Source organism: Larimichthys crocea, chromosome III (assembly GCF_000972845.2).
Source record: "Larimichthys crocea isolate SSNF chromosome III, L_crocea_2.0, whole genome shotgun sequence".
In the NCBI taxonomy this organism is placed as follows: Eukaryota; Metazoa; Chordata; class Actinopteri; family Sciaenidae; genus Larimichthys; species Larimichthys crocea.
The window spans coordinates 20,736,178-20,762,504 of record NC_040013.1 but is presented as its reverse complement, the minus strand read 5'-3'; the positions used below and the strand labels follow the sequence as shown (position 1 = coordinate 20,762,504).

The following is a 26,327-nucleotide window of genomic DNA, read 5'->3' as shown; positions in this document are numbered from 1 at the left end:
CGCCATTTAAACCAGTAATACGACCCCGTAACCATAATCAATCACATTGTATTGAGGTGTTTTATGACACTGATTCATTGCCACGGTGTTTACTGGATTCTTTTTACAGCTCACCACAGACAACTAAAACCCAACAGAGATTTGTTGTTCTCCAACACTAAACATTTGATCCCTAAATGCTGGAAAATTTGTCCTAAAAATTAGTCTGTGTGGCACAAATGGTTATAAAAATAAATGTTTTGATTGGCCTGCACTGTAACTTGTGGTGCAATCAGTCTCTTTATCCGTATATCCCCATTAGATGTTGTTTATTTCTCCATCAGCTGGGTGCCTATAGCCCACAGAGCTGAGCTGGGATAGGATCATAATAAATGGATTAATGATGCTCTCTTGCAATTTTCCAATTAGAACAAATTTGGCTGTTTATAAGGGGCTACGTGAAAGAGCTACATTAACGCCACAAATCCCACAATCAACCTTGAATTCTTTTTTTTCCCCCCACCACTAAATTGCCATAAGGGCTTGTGTGGATGCCAGGAGTGACTAATGAAGGGAGTAGTTAAAAACAGCATGCAGGAAATAGGCCTGCAGGATGTGTGGAGGGCTGTGCAGCATATAAAACATCTGGGCTGCACGGCTCCTTCCACTACTGGTGTTTTAAATCTCTTTTTATTTGTTTGTAGATAATTAAATCAGGGTCAATGACAGCAAACACTGGCATGAGTGAAAAGTCCTTGGGCTTGTGTCTAAGCTGTTAGATGACCTTGACCTTCTCAGTGCCGCCCTTTGAGGGGAGCCACAGAAAGGAGAATTATACGCACAACTTTACGCACAACTTTTTGAAGTTCCTAAATAAATATTCCATTCCCATCCATTTGTCCTTTTTCCTCCTCCCCCCGTTTCTTATTTTATCCTCCCTTCTGGAGAAACTTCACTAAAAGCAGCTCTCCCGTTCAGTCACGTCACACAAACGCACCAATCACCGGGCTTGTTGTGATTATCCAGTGTGAGTTGTGATGCGGTGCCAGCAAAGAAAAAAAACAAAAACGTCAAGTCGCGTAATTGGCTGCGCAGTGGAGTTTCTGTTAAATGCCTCTCCAGCTGAAGTGACTCCCCCCTTCAGCACTACTGAGCTCTCTCATCCCATAACACTGCAAGCAGAGAGCGCACTCCTTTAACTTTATTTAACTTTTTTAAGCTCGTTTTTTTAAAAAGTTTGAATCATGTTTTGGTCACTGTCGTTGTGCGTAATCGTAGCTTTTGCGTCCGTGCCGGCAGATGCGCAAATCTCCAGCCGGTATGTTATCGGATGTCCTGCTCGGTGTGACAAGTCGATGTGTCCACGGCTACCAACGGACTGCCAGGCGGGACAAACCCTCGACGCTTGCCACTGTTGCATGGTGTGCGCGTCCGGCGAGGGTGAGACCTGCGGGGGCAGCGGGAAACTCGGAGATCCGACGTGCGGAGAGGGGCTCGAGTGCTCGGTCCCTGGCGGGGTGGCGTATACTATAACGGTGAGGAGGAGAAGCAAGACTGGGACTTGCGTGTGCAAAGCCAGCGACCCAGTTTGTGGAAGCGATGGGGTGTCCTACCGGAATATCTGCGAGCTGAAGAGGGTCAGCCGCCGGGCGCAGAAGCTGCAGCAGCCACCTGTTCTTTTCATTCAGAGAGGAGCCTGTGGGAAAGGTAAGACTCAACAACAAGCTCAGATATTGGTAGAAAGTTTATGCTGAGTTAAACAATATTTCAGTGTCAGATCCACTTTGGAAACAAGACATTTCTATCACAGCATGTCCATTTAGAGTACATCTGCACACTGTTTTCTGTCCTTCACACCTTGCTCTTGAACATGACCTCCTCAAGTCCTCACTGGACATCACACAGATGTTAAAGCTGCGTCCAGTGGCACACAATCCCCATGTGTTTAGATAACAAGAGCCACCATTCAAGTGTGTCAACCCCTTCCCCTCTAGTTCCTGCATTACAATTAGACTCAGAGCTGTTTTTACTTTTGTTCTGCTGAATGAAGTCATGATGTAAAGCTTGACGGATAACCACTCTGATTGTTTGATCCATGGCAGTGCAAGTCAGCATTAGCTGAACAGAAAGGAATTCAGCAAAGCCTGATAAGTACAGTATGATATAAGCTGTTATTTAAGTGATGCATTTGTAATGATAGGTATATGTGAATGTTTAAGTATGGACCTGTGCTTTGTCAGAGTGTCATGTGAAAAGTATTTAACCCTAATCAGTGGAGCTCAATAATGAAAAGACATCATTCGTCATTTCTGCTGCTCGACGAAACAGAGCAGTCATCCATCATCATTAATGCTGTCTGTCTGTCTGCGTGCGTGCGTGTGTGTGTGTGTGTGTGTGTGTGTGTGTGTGTGTGTGTGTGTGATATATCTTAAAATAACAGATGATTCACTGGACAGCTTCAAACACACATGAGGCTACAGGTGGTAAAGTCATTGTATCTTTCTCCACATTTTGGCGTGTGCGCACATGTGTATGTGTGTGTTTTATAAGTCCACCTGAAGTGTGCTCCACATGTGCGCATGAAACTTCTGAATGAAGAGCTTCAACACCTGTTGCCTCAAAGACCTATAACTTACCTCAAAGCTTGGAAACTTACTTCAACTCCTTCCCCCCTTCACTTCTTTCCTTTTCTCTCTCCCTCTTTCTCTCTCTGTATCTTTCTGTTGTCACTCATAAATCACACTTAACAGTCACATGAAGGAATTCCTGGCACTGATTCAAAGCCATAATTCCTCCTCTATTGAAGACAGTTTAAAAGAGGCAGGAGACACAGAGGAAAAACACAAAATTAGCAACCCGTATTTTTGGGTTTACATGTACATCAAAAACTGTGTGGGCGCGGTGGTAGGGCAGACTGTATCGCCACATTTGTTTGTCAGTCATGTAAGCAGCTAAAATGGTTAAGTCATTCCCAGGAAGCTAGACATGTCTGAGAAAGACTGCGGTGAGCAGTGCTATTGATTTTCCAAGGCACCCGGTGAAAATTTCCACAGCTGCAATAAAGCGAGTCACATTTCATTCGGTACATCAGACGTGCCGTTCTGTTCAAGCTGTTGGGGAATAATGCAGTCTGCAGTGGCATCTCTGCTTTTTTTTTTTAGATTAACTTTGAACTATGTTTTCATTAGTGTATAATCACCTAGAATAAAGAGTGTTGTGTTTTTGGTTGAGCCTTTTATAACTACAGAGGACTTCAGCATTTTCACATGATCCGGGGTCACCATAAGTTATCCTTCATGTTAGGAAATTGGAGAACGAGTGGAGGGTGTTGCAATCAGCAGCCGCGCTCTTTAAAGGCCCTTTAAAAGGTCCAGTGTGTAGGATTTAGTGGCGGTGAAGTTGCAAATTGCAACCAAATGAATACTCTTCCAGGACTCACCCTCTTCTTCCAAGCATGTAAGAAAAAGTCTGGCACATAAAAAGCAAAAGGTCATATTTAGAGTCAGTGTTTCATTTGTCTGTTCTGGACTCAGGGCTCATTTTTAGAACAACAAAAACACAACGATCCTTATTTTCAGGTGATTATACACCTATTTAAACATACTAATGAATATTATATTCCATTTGTGTGAAGAGATACTCCTAAATCTTACATACTGGACCTTTTAGTATATTTTTCATGCTAATACTTCTATTACTTCTGTAACATTTTGCATGCAGCACTTGTAACAGAGTATTTCTACACTGTAGTAAAAAAAAAAAAAGGTTACTTCTTTCACCACCACTGAGAAGAAACTTGGCCCCCTCCGAGCACCTTGGCCCCATGTTAAGAAAACACATGAAAGTACACTTTGCATGATGTCATTTCATGACCGGGTGGTAACTATGTTGATTACACAAGTTGTCAAAGAAAATTGGGTCAAACATTGCCGTGACCTCAGTGTTATATTTGTTTTAAAACAACCTATTTTACGGTATGTTTCTGGCATCAAGCCCGGCGATACTGATGAGGAACTGTTGAGGGATTGAGAGGAGTTGCACTCGCTGTGCATGGTATTTATCTACCGCACCGCCAGGATGCCTCAAATGACCAGTTTTTGAGACAGAGCTGTATAAAGGGGCTACTATAAAACCCAACATGAAGAATTTATGAAGGTGTAAGCATACAGAGGATGTTTGTGGTACTTTCTTAATAATCTGCTTTTTTTAGCCCAATTGAGACCACAGTACAGTTTGTATTTGCTGAGTGACTGTACTGCTTTTTCTGGCATTAGTTAGCTGATGTTGCAGACCTCAGTCTGTGACTCCGGTTAGTGACATGTGCTGAATATGCACATTCTTCCTCATCTTGTCCCGGCCACTTATAATATTAAAAGATTATCGTCGTGCACATGTTTTTTTGCTTTTTTTTTTTAATGTTGTTCTATCAGTCTGACTCTCCTCCTGTTTCTGCACATCTGTCTGTTTTCCTCATCTGTTCTCCTTCCTCTTCACGATGCCTGTAATTCTCTTGCTCATTATTTCTTTATTTCTGCTTGAGCCGTCTTTGCTGCAGCCTCTTCCACAGACACCCTTTGGCTTTTATGCTCTTGTATCTCATCGAAATCTTACTACAACATCAAATATTATGTTTTTATGTCCTCTTTGTGCCCGACATTCCCGCCTTATGCTCTCCCTCTCTTGCTCGTTTCTGCACAATAAATCTCACAAAACATTGGACATGAGTGTTGCACTGGCACTAAAATCCTTGAGTGAATCTTTATATGGAGATATAAACTCTCAGTTTTAAAGTTAAAGGTCCGGTGTTTAGGATTTAGTGACAACTAGGGGTTAAGTTGCAGATTGCAGCTGACTGAGAAGCTGAGAAGTGATTTACATACGATCACTTGAAAACGTACAATCATTATAATCACACAGTATCATATTCCATTTCTGTTATAATCTGTCAGTAAATCCCCTTCAAACGTTCACACTAGACCATCATTAAATAAGTTTTATCTTCTAAACTCCTGGATCTCTGTATCTCTTTTTTTAATCCTCATTCATAATATTTCATATTACAGTTCCTGTGGTGCTTAAACTGTCCCATGACTCATGCAGATGGTTGCATTGTGTGCTGTCGCCTCTGGTTAAAGGCCCAAATGGAAGAATAAACTTCCACCGAGTTAAAATGGGACAAACCGAAACAAAATTAGAAATGGAAAAATGAGGTTAGTCACTCGCACGGTTGCACGGTGGGTCACCTGCCAGCGTGTCATTGTAATGTTAAAAACGGCGTCAAAGCTCAACTGTATAACTTCCTTAACTGCGAGAAAACGCAGAACCTCATCACAAGTAAATGACTCGTGATCTTACACTTAGTCATTAAAGATGTGTGTGTGTTGAGCCAAAATCAAATCAATGACTTACCGGGAATGATTTTAAAATAATAGCATACACGCAACTAAGTGGTTGCCATGGTTCTCAAAGGCCTCAGTAGATTAGTTTCCATTATTAAGGCACCAACAGGACTTGCATTTTATTTACCGTTTACCAAGTACCGCATTTAGTCGACAATAACCACATAAAAGTCTTTGTTTCCACTCCACACATTCAGTTTAAGCCCAGTGGGCCTCAGATTTAGTGTGTGTGTGTGTGAGAGAGCATTGGTGCATGAAGAAGAGGCGCTGACCTTACTGTAGTCACATAGTTTCTCCAGTCTAGGAGAAAAGAAAAAGCTGCTTCCGCCTGCAGGCGCCAATAAAACAGCAGGCACTATGTATGGGAAAATTGGAAAAGAAAAGAAGCTGAGTATCTCGAGCGGGGAGCCTTGTGGTGAATCAGTGTGTACAGAGCGGACGGGGTAATGGGTGGCTCAGTTTGACTCCACAAAGACATCTGACTGTTGTTAACTGATCTTTAACTTTATTAGGATCTTTTTTTTAGGAGTCATTTTCCCATGATCATCCTCCTCAGTATGTCTTCCATATGGGTGAAATGTTTGTAATATTAGGTCACCTAAAGCAAATTCATCCCTCGTTATATGTCTGACAATACACAGGTTTTTTTTGACTCATCGATGACAGAACCTTTAAGTTTCTGCAGAGTTACATAAGCCGTGAATCATTTTCCATATTTATTTGAAGCCTCATGTCAATGAGAATGTATCTCTCCTTTAAACTGAAGCAGCTTGACGGGCTGGAAGAAGCAGTCAGATCTTTTAGTTAAGTCAAAGTAGTTATACCACAGTGTAACAATACTACGTTACAAGTAAAAGTAAGTTCTGCAGACACCTTTCCTCAGACTCACCACCATCTTTAGATGTAGTTTCTTTTTTACACTTGGAAAAAAAAGGGTGAGATGAGGGGGTAGTAATCAGCAACCACACTGCAAAATGACACTGAAGGTACATAAGTATTACCCTCAACATATACTTGTAAGTACTAAAAGTAAAAGTACTCGTACAAATGATATTACAAGCAACGCAGCAAACCTCCCTGACTGTGTAGCTCTTCAGAAACGCATGGTTGATGTCAATAATTTCAGCTACTCTATAAGTAGCTCAATCCATAATAATATATCACAATTCATTTATTGATTTTGTATGAATCAATCTATATCTATGAAGTAACTGAAGTTATAAAATAAACGTAGCAGAGTGAAAAGTACATTCGAACATGTAGTGAAATCCCCAAGTTCAGTTAAAGCTATCATATTTGTATCATAAGATGTTGAAGTTCTAGCTCAGTTACTCCTCATAGTTCATTGTACTCGAGCCTGTGAACTGTTCATAGTGTCACAGTGACCTACAACTGGAAGAAGTCCACCGTCTGTTTGCTCGTACTAACTGGAAGCAGATTGATTTGTCACATGTGACTTACAGTGTGACGCAAGTCGATCTTATCTGCCCGCTTTGACATGAAACCACGGCGTCTGAGGTATCTCCCTTTTTCATGCCCTACATATTGAAATATATATATTTGCACTTACAGTGGCAGCCATTTATCTGATGGAGCCTCCTCAGTGTCAGCCCCTTTCAAACCATGGAAAAATGTTACAAAATCAGTAGTATGTGGATTAGGGACTAATCAGAAAGCTTCGGCTCCACACGTCAGCGAGATTCAAGACTTCAAAGTTGAGGATGAATTAGTAATTTTTCTGGATTTTAGGAGACAGCTGCTTTTCTTGTTTGGCCCATGAATCAACTTAATTCTGCGACGGTAAAGCTTTTCTAAGCTCAGTTCAGCAGTGAAACAATCTGTGACAGTATATAAATCTGGCAACAATAGCTTGGGCAAGCTCTCTAATGTAAAACACTACATGTGATTCATGATTTCCCAGCTCAACAAATCGTCACCAGTGGGCCTATAAGTCTACTATCATCACATTGTGTTACAGTCTGACCCTGGAAGTAAATTTCCGCAGCGCTCATTTGAACGTGGTGAAGTGAAAAAGCCCGTATGGACGCTCCAGAAACAACACAAGTTCTGGACACTGGTTCAGCGCTCTCTAGCTAAAATCCTATCAGAGCTGACCACAAATCTCCGCGGGTGTTAAGCTACCATGGCTCCAACCTTTCCGTTACTGCGGTGAGAAACATGTGTGACATTTATCAGATTTCACGTTTGATTTGTAGCAAGGAAAATATACTATATGTGGAAGTTTTTAAAATGGTTTTGAGCACTTCATTGCGAGCGGTCCACCTCTTCCAGGGTCACACTAAAATTACAAGATGGGATTGTAAACAAACATTCATCCTCCCCAGATGATGAACCCTCCTGACTTCGATGACCCCCTTGTATTTCCTCTAGCACCACCACAAGGTTCACGTTTGTGCTTTTTAGTGAAATATCTCAACAACTGTTGGATGAATCATGGACATTCATGCCCCCCTCAGGATATACCGCAATAACTTTTCCAGTATAGCGGCGTCATCAAGTCGAAATTTCAACTTGGCCAATACTTAGAGCCTAACGTCTGCGAAAATAATGACATGGACTTTGTGTATAGTGCTAATTAGCGCATGGGAGCATCAATGCTGAACATTATCACCACAGCAAGTTCACATGCATTAAGCTCAAGGCAACAGATAGATAGATTGCACTGCATACTTTGAGCCTTGAGTGAGAATTTTCCCCCTGCGGTTTGACAAATGTTTTCATACTGTATAATTTAGTGGCATTCGGTACGTCAAGATGGTACTCATTCCATGCTTGTGTTAGCTTAACTGCACCTAAAGCGGAAAGTCTCTTTTTCTTTCCTTAACCCTTCACTGCAATCAGTGATATCCCAGGGTTTATGGGCGCCTTTTGATTTTCACAAAGTTCTGTCCTCGAGGAGACATAATGACTGAAAATTGTCCCTGTGAGACAAAATACTTAGAGGTACGTGGCAGAAATGAGGGTTTAGGATGAAAAAGCTCCGAGGGAAAGGTCTGGGGAGTTTTGATTCATAGCTTCGGTTTGGAACTGTCTTCTGGGTTAGACTTAATTGCCAGGTAAATCACTCAACATTTCCTGACTTGCCCTAATTTGGCAGTCTTTGTCAGACAATGTGCACGTGTGAGATTGAAGACCACTCTTGACAGAAAACCTGTTGAGTCTTTGTATACAATCAATCATAGGGGAAGATAAGGGTGAAGGTCAAGGTTAAGTATTTATTTGAAAGTTTTATGGCCAAGGGTAAGTGTTTATGAATGGGTGTGTGTGTGTGTGTGTGTGTGTGTGTGTGTGTGTGTGTGTCAGACCTGACCTAGACAGTCTGAACCGCAGATGAACTGTCATCTTTCCTTTTCCTCGATGTGTTATGATAAAGGGCAGTTTAATGTGTTGGCTTTCTATTCTCATACAGCTCTCACACCATGCAGTATTTAAGTGCAATTATTGTTTGTTTTTACTCGTCTGACATCCTACTTGTCTGTGTGTGTGTGTGTGTGTCTGTGTGTTGTAGTTCCAGCTCAGGACAACCCAGACAGCCCGAGACACAAATACAACTTCATCGCCGACGTGGTGGAGAGAATTGCTCCGTCTGTGGTTCACATTGAACTTTACCGCAAGTAAGAGACGTCCACACCTGTCTGTGTGTGTGTGTGTGTGCACACATGTGTGCGCGTGTGTGTGTGTGCGTGTAGGACGGACTGAAAAACACTAGAATTTACAGCCCACCTGTGTACTTAACCAGACCACACCAGTTGGTACAGCACCTTGTCCTCCACTTCAGTCTTTCAGCGTCCTCTCTTTTCATCGTCTCACTAGCTTTTATGCTCTGTTTATTTTCTGCTTCTCGTCCTTCTTTGACACCTCATTTCTTCCGTCTGCATCGTCTCTGTTCGGTCTGTCACTTTGGCTTATAAAGCGCTTCTTTGAATATCCGCGCCTCCTTTGATTTCCACATTTCTGGCTCACACTCCTCCGTCTTTCCCTCACTTAGATCTGTCTCTTGTCAGGTCGACTTGAAAGCGTTTTGTGCACTATATTAAATCTGCAGCGTCTGTTTGTTCCCCCTCTTATTTATTATGTATACTTACTCTCTTCAGCTCACTTCTGGTTGCTAGGCTGATTATGTTTTAAACCTTGTTTGTGCTTTCAACTTTTGCCCTTTTTTCTCTAAGAAAAGTCCTAATTCACCTTCTCCTTCCTCCTCCTCCAGGATGACCTATTCCAAACGAGAGGTGGCGGTGGCCAGTGGTTCTGGTTTTGTTGTGTCAGAAGACGGCCAGATTGTGACCAACGCCCACGTCGTGGCCAATAAGCACCGCGTGAAAGTGGAGCTAAAGAGCGGCGGCACGTACGATGCCAAAATCAAAGACGTGGATGAGAAATCGGACATCGCCCTCATTAAAATCGATACACCGGTTAGTCAAAGTGCCGGATCGTCAGAAGGCCAACAAAGTGACAAAACTAGTACAGTAATGAAAAGATCAATACCACTCTGATGTCTGTTTGATAAATATGGAGACGGAGCCAGGAGGTAATTAGCTTAGCATAGCATAAAGGCTTGCCAGCGGAGACTCAAGGAAGTCACTGCACTCAGCCGCTGGTTGCCAAGAAATAATTAGAGCATACAAATCGTAAAAATGCAACTTGGCTTAGGGCTGTCATGATATCAAACTTCTCTAGATGATTGTCAAAGAATGCACCAAAACTACAGAGAAATGAAATTTAGAAATAATGCTTTAAGTGAAATAATATTTTAACTTTTATTGCGTGTTTTGTCTCAGTTATGCTCAAAATACAAGTGCACGGAGGTAACCATAACCGGTCCTAGCTCTATAGTTAAACTACAGACACAAACGTGGTGCTGAGCTTCTCATCAAACTCTCTTACTCAAATAAGTCTCAAAAGTATTTCTTCAGAAAAGATATACTTTATCTTATTATTTATCTAACGTCTTCCACTTTCCCACTAAACATTTTTCTTCTGTGTGAGGTTCAATACAAACTATGCTTTGACTCTGGTTAGTCCCAGGCAATAATTTCTCTTATATTAATACTGAAGCAATAACATTGTTTGTCAACAACCCTCCACCCTGCAAAGTCACTTTATAGACCACAGAATTGCTCGGCCTCCGCGATGAGAACAATAGACGTGGACGAGCGTCGGTTTAACTGGTGAATTTTTTAGATTTACGAGTCAGTTAGAATGAGAAAACCTGCAAAGGTACTAACTTTTCTGCATACTCAGCCAGTGAAACAATATCAGAACATTAACTCACTGTTTTGTAACTCCAATTAAACTGTTAGGAAATTGAAATGAAAGCTTGGGGATTTAAGTCTGGCATTAAAGTGTTTTTGAGTGCAAAAATGAAGTAAAGTGAGGATGCAGGTGTAAGCTAAACGGCTCTTTAAAAGACAGCCAGCTGTCAGCCAGTCCAGATCCAGTCGGTGTTCAAACACATCAGGCTGCAAAAACAACCCCGAGATGTTTCGCAACTCTTCTCGTGAGCAGCTTGCAGAGACAATCCCTTATTACTCACAGGTGGAAATCTGTGGTCAGATCAAAGCCGGTGTTGAAGTAGATACCTCTCTACACTCTGCTACGTCTTTGTCTGTCTGTGTTTATTTCTCTGTCTGCTGAACTAGAGGGCTCCACATTATATGTTAATCACAGCCAACAGTCATGTGAAGGAATGTGTGGCAGAGCTCCAGGGCCTATTGACTGGGAGGGTCATAGCAGAGCGGAGTGCATTTTGGATCTCACTCTCATGGCTGGGTGACACAGCTGAATAGATGATCGTGACAGCAACACGAGGTGTATTACAAAGACCTCCAAGTCTGAAAAGAGGCCGAAACATTCAGGTTTTGTTCGGCTCGACAATGTGAGCGAAGAGTCCGGAAAAGAGCAGTGACAGACACTTTGTTTTTGTTCATCCCATGATAAAAGCTGCTCCGTCTGTTGAATACTGGCTTATCTTCATTTAGGGGGCTTTCCTGTGTTTGCTTGCATCACATGCTCAGGAGTGACTTCATGCCATAGAAACATAAAATAATATGCTCAATACTAATACATTCACCTAAAAAAAGTTTTTTGGAGCATTCCCCTGCATGACACCGTGAACCGAACTGGTTGGTAAACAACAGCTGATTGTAATAAACCGGATTAATTGTAATCTAATGACAGCCAGATGTGTGCAGGGTGTCACAGTGTTATAGAAAACACATTCAACATCATGAGTGTTCAGATAAAGAGCGTAAGTCATTGTGTGAAGCCGGAGCAGGTCATCCAGGCCGTGAGTCAGCGATGGAGAAGCCCCAGAAGACCGTGTGGTCACTTTGGAAAGGCCACATGATTTAGATGCAACTGGTATTTCTGCTAATGAGGGGGGGTTGGTGTGTGTGTGTGTGTGTGTAACTAGTGAGAGTTAATACATGGGGAAATTAGAGGACGAGTGAGTTATAATGAGAGGGCAGCAGGGCGAGCAAAGTTGTCATTTTGGATTTCATTTAAAAGAGAAAACATCGTTATCCAAACATAAAGCTGCAGGGTATTTTTTTTGTACCTAAAGAGTAATAACTGTAAATTCCAGCTTTGAAATTTTCTTTCTTTTTTTTTAATTTAAGAACAGTTTACTGAAGTTATAGATAACAGAGTGCTGTCACAAGCAGAAGTCCAAAGAAAGTCTTCATGAGCAAATTATAAGTCAGTTGTCTTCAGTTACGACTGTAGTTTTTGTGCTTACTCTTCACTTGAGGTCCGCGTACATGCTTGTTCTGAAGCTTTTGACTGTATCGCACAGTCTTCTTGAGCAAATATGTCACTGTCCGGCTCAACTTTTAAACCAATATGGATGAAGAAGTCCTAAGAACGCTCAGAATGAATAGTTAGTGACATCCAATTGAACATCATCTGCTGGCTCGGTTGGTTGATTGCCAGACAATTCATTGACTATTCACCTATTTTGATAGCTGATCAATCTCAAACTCAAATGTTGTCATGTTTACTGTTTGTCCTTGTCTTAAACATGGTAACAACATAAAGTCAACATTGAATATTTCTGGATTTTAGGACTGGTGGTCAGACAAAACAAGATGGTGACATCACCTTGGGCTCTCGGAATTGACATTTCGTTATTGTTTCTGAAGGTCAAAAGACTCATTGTGAAAATAAGAGGCAGATTAACTGATGATGAAAAAAATCATTGTTTGCAGGCCTAGCTGAGACCAATGTCGGATAAGTCAAATAGTGTAGTGTCAAGTCGTGTCAAGTGTTTCGGAAGGCAAGTCTCACAGCTGTAGACAAGTCTGACGTCGAGTCTTAACTCCTAATTTTTGTGGCCTAAGTCTTGTCTCATATTCTGCAACTCTTATAGCTACTAAACCGTGTACAGCAAATGCAGCAGAACAGGAAATGAGAGTCATTTCTTATCGCACGCTGGATCTGAAAGAGAAATTCAAGTTGTAGAGTTGACACTATGAAACTCACTTGGATTTAAAAGTTTGAAGTATGAATTGGGCTAATGTCTGGCCGAATTTTCCGTATGTGAATGTTATAAAATCATATCCTGACGGTTCTGAATATATCTCTTTAATCTTCTCGCCTCTTTCATTCCTGTCTGCTGTCGCTCTCTGCTTCCATTCCTCTCAGCACTCCTATTAAATAAGCACTGATTGCTCCACAGATAATCTCTAAACAACTGTACCAGTTTGAGAGTGAGAAAGTTTAAAGTTAAGTTTTCCTCGGGTCTAATAAATTGCTATTCTTTCTCTTTTCTCTCCCATTTTCTATGTGAAATTGGAGTTTATTGGTAGCATGGCCCAGTCCGATCCTCAGGCTGTGGTCTAACCCTCAGCTCTGGGGAATACATTAGTCTGTCTACAGCAGCTGGAACTTCAGAGGGGAAGGGAAGGGGGGAAATCGCTGTGCTCACTTGTTCCTGTGCAGAGAGTATGGGGGGAAAAGAGAAAGCAAGAGGGATAAAGAAAGAGGGAGCGATGTGGTCAAGGCCTGGAAAATGGATCCGTGTGTCTGGGAGGACTACGTGAGCTAATGGGCTAATGAGTGCACTGTGTGATGTGGCACAATGAAGATAAAACTCACCGTGCTTCAGGTTTTAAAAGGCCTCACATTAACCTCTTTCTCTGACTCAGAACTTGGACACGGTCACGTTCACTTTGGAAGCGCTTACAATGAATTGGACAGGTTCAGATTTACTTGGAAGGACTCACTCATGACTTGAAAGCTCACTGACTTGGAACGGCATTAATTTAATCGTTTTGACTTATATTGACCCTCATAGGCTTGGAAGGAACCATACTGTCTTGGAATGACTTCAAAACACTCAAGAGTACTATGCAGAGGATTTTCCATATCAGCCCAGATCATTTTACTGCATGGCCTGTGCAGTCATTTGGGTGCTTATACTGCAAATGCAGCTGAATGCAAACCTGCTCCCGGTGGTTTGTTACAGAGAACCATCTGGGAAACTAAAAAACTGTTTGGAAAAGGGCAGATTCACAGAAATACAGGTCAGGTGATTGGATGAACCCACTGTCTATCACAGACCTTCAAGCAATCAGATCAACGAACCATTATGCATATTAAACATATTTACCATCAAGAAAAGCCTTCAGTGATGTTCTTTGCTCTTCATTATACAACTGGAGCTAGCAGCATCTATGCTCAACACTTGTTTTCCTAGTATTTAAACCTTTAGTTCCTCTGATTGGTCTGTAACTACCTACAATAATAACATTAACCTAGTGTTACCAATTTGACATACTGTAATGCCAAGAATGGTGCCGTCACACGATGTACACTGACTGAAAAAGACCTTTTGCCCATAAGCAGTGTTGCCAACTTACAGAGCAACAAATCTAGCAACTTTTTTTAGTGACTTTTAAGGACTCAGACGTGAAAGTACGTATCGTTCTTACTCTTCTCAACGAGCAGTAGGTGCTGCTCCTCTGTCCAGTCTTCACACAGCAGTCCCTCAGGACAACAGGAGATCCTTCCACGTCCAAACTGTGAATGATGGTGGTGATGGTGGATACATCCCCCCCACACATTTTTCACTATCCGAATCTGATCTATTTGCTCAAATAATATTTCCCACAATTATATCACTTCTTATCTCCATTTATGTTGGCGGACGTTAGTGGCTCGGCTGGTGGAAGTCTCTAGCGAGCTTGCTCTACGTGCCACGCAATGTGTAATCATATGCAGAAGATGCGCGGAAAGTGAACTTTTTTTGCTTCATGGGGCACTGAGCAGCTTCCATAAATATTAACGGACGTTTGCAGCTCTGTAGGGAAGTTGTAACACAAGCAACTGCAACTAAAAGTGTTACCCGAGACAGCGTTATTGGGAAAATACATCATCATTAGGGAATGTTAGAACAATATAACATAGAACTCTTAATACTTTCCCAGTGGCATTAGGGCTAACTGTACCCTGCAATGCAGGAACAAGCTGCTCAGTTATTGCTATGTTAACCCTTACCTTGTGACTTAGCCTCAAGCTTTTAGCACGATATTGTGCATATAGCCATCGAGCTGGTACACATACTGTCAGGTTTAACTCCAATTAATGTGCCAATATCTTATCTCTCATGCTAAAATCAGCTTTACCAGGGTTGCAGAGAAAACTGGCCTCATGTTTCCCATATGGTCCCCTTAAACAATGGCCCTGTTTGTCTCTGTATTACCCATCACCTAGTATTAAGAGTCTCTGACCATTCTTTCTGGGAGATTTGCCTTGTGCTGGTTTGGACTGGGCTATTATTGGAATATGTATGTGTCTCTGTGTGTGTGTGTGTCTGTGTTCATGTGCAGAAAGGAAAGAGGAGGAATGTCCCTCCTTGTAGCCATGTGTTCATCCATTTATCTTTCTGTTTATCAGCAACACTGGATAACTGTTTCCTCAGGAAGTAAGAGATGTCTGTATTTCCGTACATAAACTGTACTGACAGACAAAAGCAAACTTGCAATCAATTATTCAAAGCAGTGTATGTGTGTGTGTTTCTGTGTGTGCGTGTGTGTGCGCGTACATGGACGGGTTTAAGACAGCTCACTGCAGGGACATGGAGGACACGCTCATTGCCAGTGGAAAGACACTGCATGTCATCTTTCAGAGACAGGCGGAGGGGAAATGAATCACGTCCTCCTCTCCTCCTGACTCAACCTCTTTCTCTTCTTCAGCTCTTGTCCCTGTAACCGAAATGGTTCCCATGCTTAAGGATGCTGTTGGGTCGGAAAAGAGCCAAGGAAAATACACACACACACACACACACACACACACACACGTTTGCCCCGCTGAGTCTTGATGCACTTTGCCTTGGCCTAGTTTTTGGCTGTGTAATTGTTTTCCAAGCTCACTGGAAGGCCAGCAGCCTTGCCTAAAATGGTTTCTGCTTACCAGTCAATGACGTAACTAGATGCCTATGAGACATGACAGAAAGGTTTCACGGCTGTAGTCAGATGGTTGGTAATCGACAGTGTATTCGAGGCTGTCACTACCCTTTTACTAGACTAGAGACAAGACTATGTTGCACTCTTTTACTGTGACCACAGGGCCTAAAATATATCATCTGATGCCAGTGGTGCTACAATGTACGCAGTGTATTGTCAAACAACAAAAATATACCAAAATGTCCCTGCATGCATTTGTTAGTGATCAAAACAGAATGATTCTTCATGAAGAGTATTTTTTTATACTTTAGGTACATTTTGCTGATAATACTTTTAAATATGTTGGAAAATAGTTGCTGAAAACATGTGTAAAGACTTTGAACGATGTATTACTGAACTGTGGAGTTGCAGGTTAAAACAGTTTTCAGTCCAGGGTTTTGTGGGCGGTCCTTAAAGGGTGGCTCGATGACACGCTGAGGCCACCCTGAGCATACCCTTGGACCCCTAGCAGAGAGATAGAAACTGATTCATCTCGCTCAGAGTGTTTCAGAGTTAGTCATGTCATTTTCTGAACTTATCTGACATGTTTCAGACGCTTCATAATTGCTGCTTGACTGCTCCCACGAGTTCAGCACATTCAGCAGACACACCCCCACAGTCCTGGAGCTGAGAATACTTTTAATCATTCTCTCCCTGACAAACTCAGAACGCATATTTACTCTGTACTTTACACGGACTTTAAGTGAAGGACCTCAGTGCTTCTTCCCTCACTGTGTGATCTTGCCTTTTATCCAGACTAAGGGGGAAAAAACACTCCAAAACTCCGTAGAGGGACATAGCCAATCAGATAATACTTTGTTTTATTTGGCCAGATTTTATGTTTTTTTCAGGAAATCTAGCACATTCAAATGGTGAATGGATTTTTATTTGTGATCCTCACAGCATTGACATTTAAAATAAATCAGCTGCCATCATTTCATCTCCCCAAACAAGTTTTGTGAGTAGTTTTCTGCTTTCTAATGAGGGAATCGTCTCTGTGAAACCTGTTGACAGTGTTTATTTTGATTATCCAGAGAACCAGCACTCACTCATGGGCCTTTTATTATCTACTAACTTGTTTGCTACAAGTGCTGTACACCACAATTTGGGTGTAGGCTTTAGGAAAATGCAACACATACAGGCAGAGCTATAACCTTCTGGTTCTTCAACTGGGATCCAGGGACCCTCTGAGTTACTTGAGGAGATTCCAGTGTGCTCCCTCAGCCATATAAAGAATAGTCTAGACTGCCCTAGACATATAAAACCTATAAGAATTAGTATTACCGTCATAGGTTTTACTCTTGCCTATTATCTCTGCATGCACAGTGTCAGCGGTTAAACATCCATCCATTTTCTAAACCTCTTATTCCGCTCAAGGTCAGGGCTGGAATGTATCCCAGCACACCGTGCGATGGCTAGATGTGGGGTAAATCCTGAAAAGGTAGCCCGTCATCACAGTGCACGTATTGTATATAAATATAAGCCTGACCTAATAGTTCATGTAAAAGAGATGTTTGGTTCATATATTTTGGGCAGCCTTCCTGAAGTAAATGAACACATAAGACCTCATCTCCTCTCATCATTGTGATTTTGAGCAGTTCAAAGTTTTGCGGTGTCTCGCCAGAGCTGAGACGCCCTAGAGTCCTGCGAGTTCTCATGCAAAACTACACAGTGGAACATACACATGCAATTCACAGACATATGTTTGCTCTTATACGGACTAAAAACCTTCCCAACAACATATGGAAACCATAGTGGTTTCCGTACTGGTGTCAGCGAGGATATGGTTTAGCCAACCCTGATTTGAACATATCCACGTTACCTACAGTGCAAGGAATTGCTCAATACTTATGTGATATTTAGAGTGGAACATTCACCTGCATATCTGTTTTTTAACATTTTTTACTCGATCAAACATGTACAAACAGGCACACAGAAATGAGTCGCCTATACCTCACAAGAGCACCCAGACTTGCAGATAAACACATTCTCAGCGTCCTCTCTATGCAGTCTGATCCTCTGATGCTCTGTCTTGATGTTATGTATGAGCATGCTGAATCCTGCCCTATTTTTTTATTATCTGCATTAGCACAACCTTGAGGGGAACCGATTCAGGCATCAGCAGTAAAACTCTGCACATTACTCTATACCTTATAAAAAAATATTGCCCTGCTTTGAAGTCACCTGCATGAAAGGAACAGGAAAGCTTAAGTAACTGCACTTGAGCTTATACAGTTCAGGGTCACGAGTTGACCAACTAAAGCAATGTCTTCTGTGTCTGAAAGTGTGTATTTTGAAGTGCTCTGGCTGTATATCTTAACTGTGCCAGGTGTGTGGGTTTTAATGTCACACTTGTGAGAGTTCATGCCCGGGCGACCTACTCGCTCTCTCGTGTGTTCATGTCTCTCTATGTGCGTATATAACCACAAGAGCCTCAGAAACTATTAAGTTCATCCCGGCTTGACTGGAGTTAAAGTTTGCACCTGGTCTTCCAGTCATAAAATGGTTGTTAGCGTAATGGCTTTTAAATGAGCCTCCAAACAGCCGAGGCTGTAACATTAAACAATGAAACATCTCTATAGCAACTCTGCAGCTATTTTCGATTTGCGATCTGTGTGTTCGCCTGCCAGCTTATCTGTACTACTCCGTCATGGTGAGCGAACTGTGACAAGATCTGTCTCTGCGCTGGAATCAAAACTCAGCTCGGCGGTCACCACGTGCAACTTGCAACTCCGTCTTCGGTTGCGGCGAACAAAGCTGCTTGCCAGTCCTCCCTCCTTTAATCTGATGCCCCGCATTGCTCTCTTATCTAAACACTGAAGAGCTTTGAAAACACGATTTCCTTTGGGACTTGAGAGAGAAATATATATATATCATACTGAAGTTCAATGGCGACAATATGAGGCAATGAAGTGATCCCCTGCCTAGCAAAACAACAATCTTTCATTTTCAGAAAGTTGATGCCGTCCTCGTACACCACATGTGGTTTATTTCCCTGAGATATTCTCAAACAGTTTTTGGGTCTTAAACCCAAAAATCTCTTTTGGGGTCAAAGCTGGCTTCTGCATGCATCAACGTAATATAAAGCAAGACTGCGTTGACTCATTCATCTTCCATTCTCAGCCTCTCTCCGCGTGGTTTGTGGTGTTTGTTGTTCCCCTCTTTCACCTTGCCTCCTTCCTTTAAAGTGTGGCTATAGTGTCTTTGGGTGAAGTGCCAGTGCATCATAACCTTCATCTGAAATAGCAGGGTGAGTCACTTGGGTGGTCAGGGGGAGGCAGACTCACATGGCGAAATGATTTTCCACAAGTCATTCCAGATTGCTGACTAGTCATGATTAGTAAGTGATATGTAAGCAAGAGGTCTTTCAAAAAATAACGGGCCGTCTGTGTGTTCAGTGTTTGTTCTGCCTTCTCACCTACACGCTGTTTGGTTTTCAGCGTACTGCACTGTTTGCACATGATTTTTCTGAATGCATTGTGATTTTGTGTGGGTGTGTGTGAGCCTGGAGACTCACACGTGAACTCCAGTGGAGCTAAGAAACAAAGCTGTTCCTCAAAGTTGACATTTCGAAGACATAAGGTTTTCACCTGATAGCAACAGTCTCCATGACACCACCAGTATCACTAACTGTTATCATAATCACAGTGGCCATGAGTCCCGAATGTCTTGGCAGTGACTCACATTCACCTGACGTCCTCTCTCAGCTGCGTGTGGTTCCTCTCCATCTGGTTATACTCTTATCTCACAGGGAGTGTGAAGGGAGAAGGGGAGCTGGGGAGGGTGATGATTATACAGACTGCTACTCCTGTGTCAGGTGTACATGCCAAATGCATGTTTCCTCGTTTATGTACACACTTCTGCAGCCTCTGTGTTGTGTGTGTGTGTGGCATGTTTCCTTTTTAACATCCTCGCAATTTTCAAAATAAGCCCACGGGAGTCAAGAACACAGCCTCGTTATACGCGTTGGTCGTGTTTGTGTTTCTGAGCGCATGTGGCGTAAGGTGGAAAGCAGAGTTGAAAAGTTCTCTTCGTCAGTTGCTGGCTATCACTATCTTCTAATAATAACTTCACCTCAAGGTTCACAAGCGTTTACAGCAAAGTGGAACACGCCAGCGACTCAATTAAAAGTGTGTCTTAAATGTTTTCCCATGATCCCTTTAAAATTTAACTAGCGAGTTTATAAATCAGGACCCTGCTGTCAGTTTATTTGTTTTATTTTACGATTGATATGATTTACGGTTTGCCTGCGACATATTTCACATAGATTCTTTTGTCTGTGTGTGCCAACTTGTGTTGCTGTCTCAGTTACCTTGCTGCCTCCTCTGGCTCCTATTTTTAACCCTGAGTAAACAAAATGGATACACAGGAGGAGCACTATTTTTTTATTTTTTTTTTCTGGAATAGCGCGTGCTGTTAGGGCGTTGGGTGCACAGTCAACGTGATGTGGCGGCGCGTGGGCTTTGACTGTGGGTTGACCAGCAGAGATGATTTCATTCAGAAAAGGAAACTGTCACTGCAGATGGATAAATATATCCTTACTGTGTCTGTCTGCAGAGGCAACCACTCAGCAGCCTGGTTTCCACTGCCCAGTTTAACAGGGCTAACCAGAGCTTAAGGTACTCATTATTTACCGTAATCAGTCAGTTTTCCAGCATCTGTGGTCTCTTTGCTCACACTCACCATTAGGAATGATTTGTCAGCTGAGCCACACTTTCAGTCCAACATTTTTTCATCTTGATTATTTAGCATTTTGAGTTGAGTTGTTTGGCATAAAGGTCGCCTCTCCCTGCGGTGGAAATGGAGTAATTGTTTTTTGTGTGTGGGAGAAAAGCCATGCAGCAGTGAGTGGGATGTGTGTAGACGACTTGTGGTTTTTGCTGTAATTATCTTCATACTGTCCACTCATAAAACATAATTGACGTAATGAGATGAAGCGACACTCAGTTTGTGAGTTTTACTCATTAGAAAAGTGTCTTTTGTGATGTCACCAAAACACATACATAAATAAAATAAAAATAAGTAAACAAAAAGAAGGTAAATAAATAATGATATCAATAATAACAATAACAACAACAGGCTAAGCAAGATTCTCCAAAGAGGATTTCAAATAGGCATCTCTTCCCAACAGTACTCTGTCATCCCATCCATCAAACACCCGGGTACCGTGAAACACAAGTCCATCTTTGCACAAAAGTGTCCATAGTCAGCTGCAGACTTGCAGTCATTTGCTCCATCACGTAACAATATCAGTAACTGGAGTCCAGTTAACATGAACACATTGTCCCTCTGTGCCTCTCACTTGCAGGCAAAGCTTCCTGTACTGTTGCTGGGCCATTCATCAGACCTGAGACCAGGGGAGTTTGTGGTCGCCATCGGCAGCCCGTTTTCTCTCCAGAATACAGTTACTACGGGAATCGTCAGCACCACTCAGCGAGGGGGCAGAGAGCTGGGCCTTCGTAACTCGGACATGGACTACATTCAGACTGACGCCATCATCAATGTAAGAGAACTAAAATACAATACGCATGCACGTTGTTTTTCTCATGAACACAGAAATAATAAATGATGTGTTGTTTTGGTTCACAGTACGGCAACTCAGGAGGACCTCTGATAAATCTGGTGAGCTATTTTTTAGTTTCAGTGGCAGACAGGTCCCATTTTTACATCCCATGATATGTTAAAATCATTTTTTAATCATTTACAGTTGTTTCTTACCAGACACTAAGCTGACGTTTGCTGTTTTAGGATGGCGAGGTGATTGGGATCAACACATTGAAAGTGACAGCTGGCATCTCCTTTGCCATACCCTCAGACAAAATTCGCCAGTTCCTGGCAGAGTCCTACGACAGGCAGTCCAGAGGTAAGCTCCCACTGCCACAACTTATTATTTTTTTAGTTTTATTGCTTCTATTAAGTCACCAAGACAAACTGTGGGAGTCAAGTTTTGAAAATTGGCTGCAAGAGTTGGAGAAAGATCTCATGTACACATATAGTTAAAGAGAAAATAATTCAGAACACAGTTTCTGTGGTTGTTATTCATCTATGCGCTCTCTTGAGGTATATTGACTATATTTCTAGCTTTATGAATCCGTGCCCAGCATTTCCCAACAGTATTCTGACACTGCAAATAAACTTTGCAGAAGAAAATGCCAGCATGTGTCAGGTTGTTTTTTTTATTTTACTGCTTTTCATCTTTTACCTCACGTAGCGCGTTGGAACAGAACACACATGTTTAATATGTGGCTGCCAATTTGATTTGCCTGGTTGAAACACCTTCAAATTTATGATGAAACACATGGAGTATGTGGACGTGCACGTCTGCACACTGTCCTGTAAGACAAGTATCGAACCGTCTGTTCTAGAGCAATACTTCTATCACTAACATACAGAGGTGAAAATACCCAGGAGGATTGTTATTTTTAACAAACGCCTTCATGAAACTAAGAACTCAGACTGCTGCAGGATGAATGATTGTATTTGTATTGTATTGTTGTTCGTCTCTAGGGAGAGGAGCTGCTAAGAAGAAGTACATTGGTGTGAGGATGATGACTCTCACTCCAGCGTAAGTTGTTATTGTCTTCAAGAAGAAGCGAAAGCTTGCAAAGAGGTGCTTTTCTTCACTGAGCATGGACATAAAATCTATTAAGTGATTGGTAATATTTAACATTTATAGTGCATTATGTGGACAGGCATACTGAATTATAATGCATTCATAATGCTTTATGAATACACTCATCATAATGTAATATAAACCCCATCAGACACCTTCTACTTCTCAAACTCTAGTTTAAAACTAGTCAAGAGCATCTATAAGACACTTGAACTCATAATTCATTAAATATGTAGAATTTAGTTGCATCTAGTGATGTAATTTTGGCACTGCAATCTCCTCACCTCACTCTCGCTTTCCTATAATGAAGGAGAAAAAAAACGTGTGGCAAAACACAGGAAAGGTCAATCCAGAGCCAGTGTTTAGTCTGTCAGCTGTTTCAACATGATGGACTCCATGGAAGAGGACCCGCTCCTACTGTAGATATAAAAGGCTCAATTTGAAGTAACAAAAGCAAAAATATTCTTATTTTCAGGTGATTATACCATAATAAAAAAATAGTTTCAAATGATGTGTTCCATGTCTGCCATATTTTGAAAATAGAGAATAATAAAATACTAAATAAATCTTACACACAGGACCTTTAAAGAGTTATGAATGTATTTTAATTCACTATGATTGCCCCTATTACACACCCAATGTTAGGGGTTAGGGGTTATCCTCAACCTAACCACTGTTGCTCCTTGCCTAACCCTAACCATTGAGTCTCTGGTCTACTCCAGACACTAATATCTTCTCTTCATGTCTGCCTTTGTACCGCCAATATTCTTGATCTCCCCAGGAAACTATCCTAACGCTAACCACTCAGACTTCTTAGCCTAACCCTATCCGCCTAATCTTTGGACCATTCGGTTTTTCGATTTGTATTCTCTGGACCAAATGCAGCAATGCACGGCCCACCACACATCCTCTCAGACTGACCGAGACACAGAAGATTATCAGCCAACACTGAGTTCTTGTTGATTGTGATGGCGCGTGCATTGCCTTTGGCTCTGTTAACCAAACTGTGTGAGTCGTTGGACAGCACAGGGAGAGTCAATCACTGACCCTAACCCTAACCCTAACCCTAATTGCTTTCATTATGCTTGGACAAAAGTGAAGTTTTGTGTTAGAGGAAAATGGTGATTTAATTCCAAATTCTCCGACCTATTTTTCTTCCTCCAGGCTGGCCAAAGAGCTGAAGACTAGACACCGTGACTTCCCTGACATCACCTCTGGAGCTTACGTTATGGAGGTCATTGCAAAGACACCAGCTGCAGTGTAAGGATATCTTTCCAATAAGGCTCAAAACTCAACTCAGCTCAAACTAACATCATGGTTTTCCCGTAAAGGCTTAATGTAAATGTCGGACTTTCTCAGCTATGGGATATTGTCTTTGGCACTTCATGCTACACATATGCAGTTAATTCACACAAGACTCTTGACACTCGCCATGCAGCTCCTGCTCTCCGTTCGCAATGCAAATAGACAGTATATTTAATTTCCTTCCTTTATTTTATTTCTCTCCGCTGTCAAATAATGCACATAGACACACACTCAAACACACACACACAAAACCTCCTACACAGCTGTCTTCGTAGAACGTAAATTCATTGCTCACTCCGGCGTGCCTGGAGTGCCTGGACCTCTAAAATATCCCCCTCCTCCCACAATCGCAGCCCACTCCAATCAGCCACCACCACAACTCTAACAGAGTGGGGCTCAGGAGACGCTGAGGTCAGCTATTTCCTTCAAACCTCATGCAGGGAAGTTACTAGCTACGCTGTGGTTTTCCTGCGCCTGCTCACCCAGCCCACTCCAGAGTGGTGTCCTCTACAAGGCCTCGTCAGAGTTTGCTCATTGCTTAAATCAGCCTGCTTTTTGCATAATAACATTTCTGTGGTTCCTTTTTTATAGCCAGTGTTATTTTCTAGGGTGCACTTTCCGTGTGTTTGATGTCACTCTGTTATGTGTTTATGACCTTTGGAAATCTTGATCCCTGCTGTCCATTTGCTCTGTTGGAGGTGTCAGAGCAGCTGAGCGTAATGAGGGTAACACCGAGCTGCAGTTGGGTTTAACGGGTGCTGTCACGAGTGAAGGTGTGGCGGTTCTTGTGTTTACATGTGGCTGCGATTAAGCAGCTGCATCGAGAGTCAGCTTTTGATATCACTGCTGGATGCTGCCTCGGCCTGTGTGTGATTTTGGGTTTACTGCTTTGTTTTTATTCATCCACGGATGTTTGTATTTGCTCTCCACTTTAACCTCACTGTGCTGTCATTCCATCGTGATCGCTCAATCATTAAAATTCAAACAGATGTAACAGATGTTACATTCAGATTGTGCTCACAGAACTGACTGATGTACAAGTCAGTTATGCTTGTATAAAACACTGGAAACAGATGAGGATGACTTGATTTTAACTTGTTTTATATTGTGAGTGATAAGCCATTACATCTGTAGGACATTACATTAACCTGCTGTTTTAATTCTTACTACTAAAATAAAGAGCCAAATAAACCTTATGTAAAGAGAGGAAAACAATGTCATAAAACAAACACATTTCATCAATAAAGGAGAAGACTGATGATATTATATATACAGTAATCTATATATATATATATATATATATATATACTATACTAGTCTTCAGTACTTTTAAGCCAGTGATTTCCTAAAACATCTGGGAACTGTAGTTTTTAGCAAACAATATTCCAACAGGGGACTATTTTTAGTGGTGGATTAATACACATTTGGTGCTTTAGTCAATATAAGAATAAGAACAGAAGAATAAGATATGTCAGGCTTTAAATATTCAAATAATACTTTTTACTTGTTGTAATGTAACAAATTATTGTTATAGGATCAATTGATTGATGGTTTTGGTCACAACAATACACTAAGTTCTTATATAATGTATACTAATAAAGACCACATGCACAACAGCGTGAGCCTTTTGTTGTTGTTATTGTGGCATGTTGCTTTTTTAGTATTCAGAGTAGAGCTGACAGGAAATTAGTGGTCAGGGTTGACATGCAACAGCTGGATTCGATTTGGTGACATTGTGCTCAAAAGATCATTGTTTTGAACATCTAGGTGAATGGGACATCCTCGTCACTGTTCAGTGTTAACCTTCAGTACCAGTTGTTATCCACACATTAATGTGTGTCCTTTATGAAGCCTTCAGTTGGTCACCTCTTCTTCTTCTTCTTCTCTCCTCCAGTGCTGGACTCAAAGAGCACGACGTCATCATCTCAATCAACGGCCAGAGGATCTCAACCGCGAATGATGTCAGCGCCGCCATCAAGAGGGACGGTAACTTGAGAGTAGTCGTGCGCCGTGGAAATGAGGACGCTATCCTTACAGTTGTTCCTGTGGAGATCGACCCTTGACCGACGTCACAGGAGCTGGAGCTATGTTTTACTTATCACCAGTGGACCTTATATTATAGGGGAGGTGGTCTTCTACTGACACACCCTCTCCCTGTGGCCAAAGGCCAGTGACGCCACACATCCAGGAAAATTCTGGCTTTGCCTTGAAAGGAAACGACCGTACAGGTGCTCTAAAAGCAGTACTGTACTTCCATGTGTGTTTTCACTTTTAGTCTTTAATGCTTTGATCAGTGCTACTAGTGTTTGGTCACAAACAAAAGAAGATGGTTATTGGCATATTGTTGTATTGCTTTCTCTTATTTTGTGTCTTTTTTTTTTGTTTGTAATATGGACTTTTTGCTCAGTTAGGCCTTCCACTGCAATTTTAAGCAATTTCGAGACTCACTGAGCAAATCTGATTTGTATAATTGTTGTTTTCTAAACTCCCCCTTTTTTAAAAAGTACTGTAGAATGTTTGTGTTGAATATGTGATGTATACTGAGAAGAAAATAAAGGGTTGACCTTC

At 41.8% G+C, this 26,327-nt stretch overlaps 1 protein-coding gene across 1 annotated transcript; it reads left to right on the top strand.

Annotated features, from left to right (window-relative positions):
* Positions 1-1,056: 1,056 nt before the first annotated feature.
* On the top strand, positions 1,057-26,327 carry LOC104931072 (serine protease HTRA1A). The gene is made up of 9 exons (XM_010746000.3): positions 1,057-1,686; positions 8,908-9,013; positions 9,607-9,811; positions 21,150-21,344; positions 21,431-21,463; positions 21,590-21,704; positions 22,349-22,406; positions 23,619-23,714; positions 25,654-26,327. The coding sequence occupies exons 1-9, from the start codon at positions 1,224-1,226 to the stop codon at positions 25,820-25,822; spliced, it is 1,440 nt and encodes a 479-aa protein (XP_010744302.1). The 5' UTR covers positions 1,057-1,223; the 3' UTR covers positions 25,823-26,327.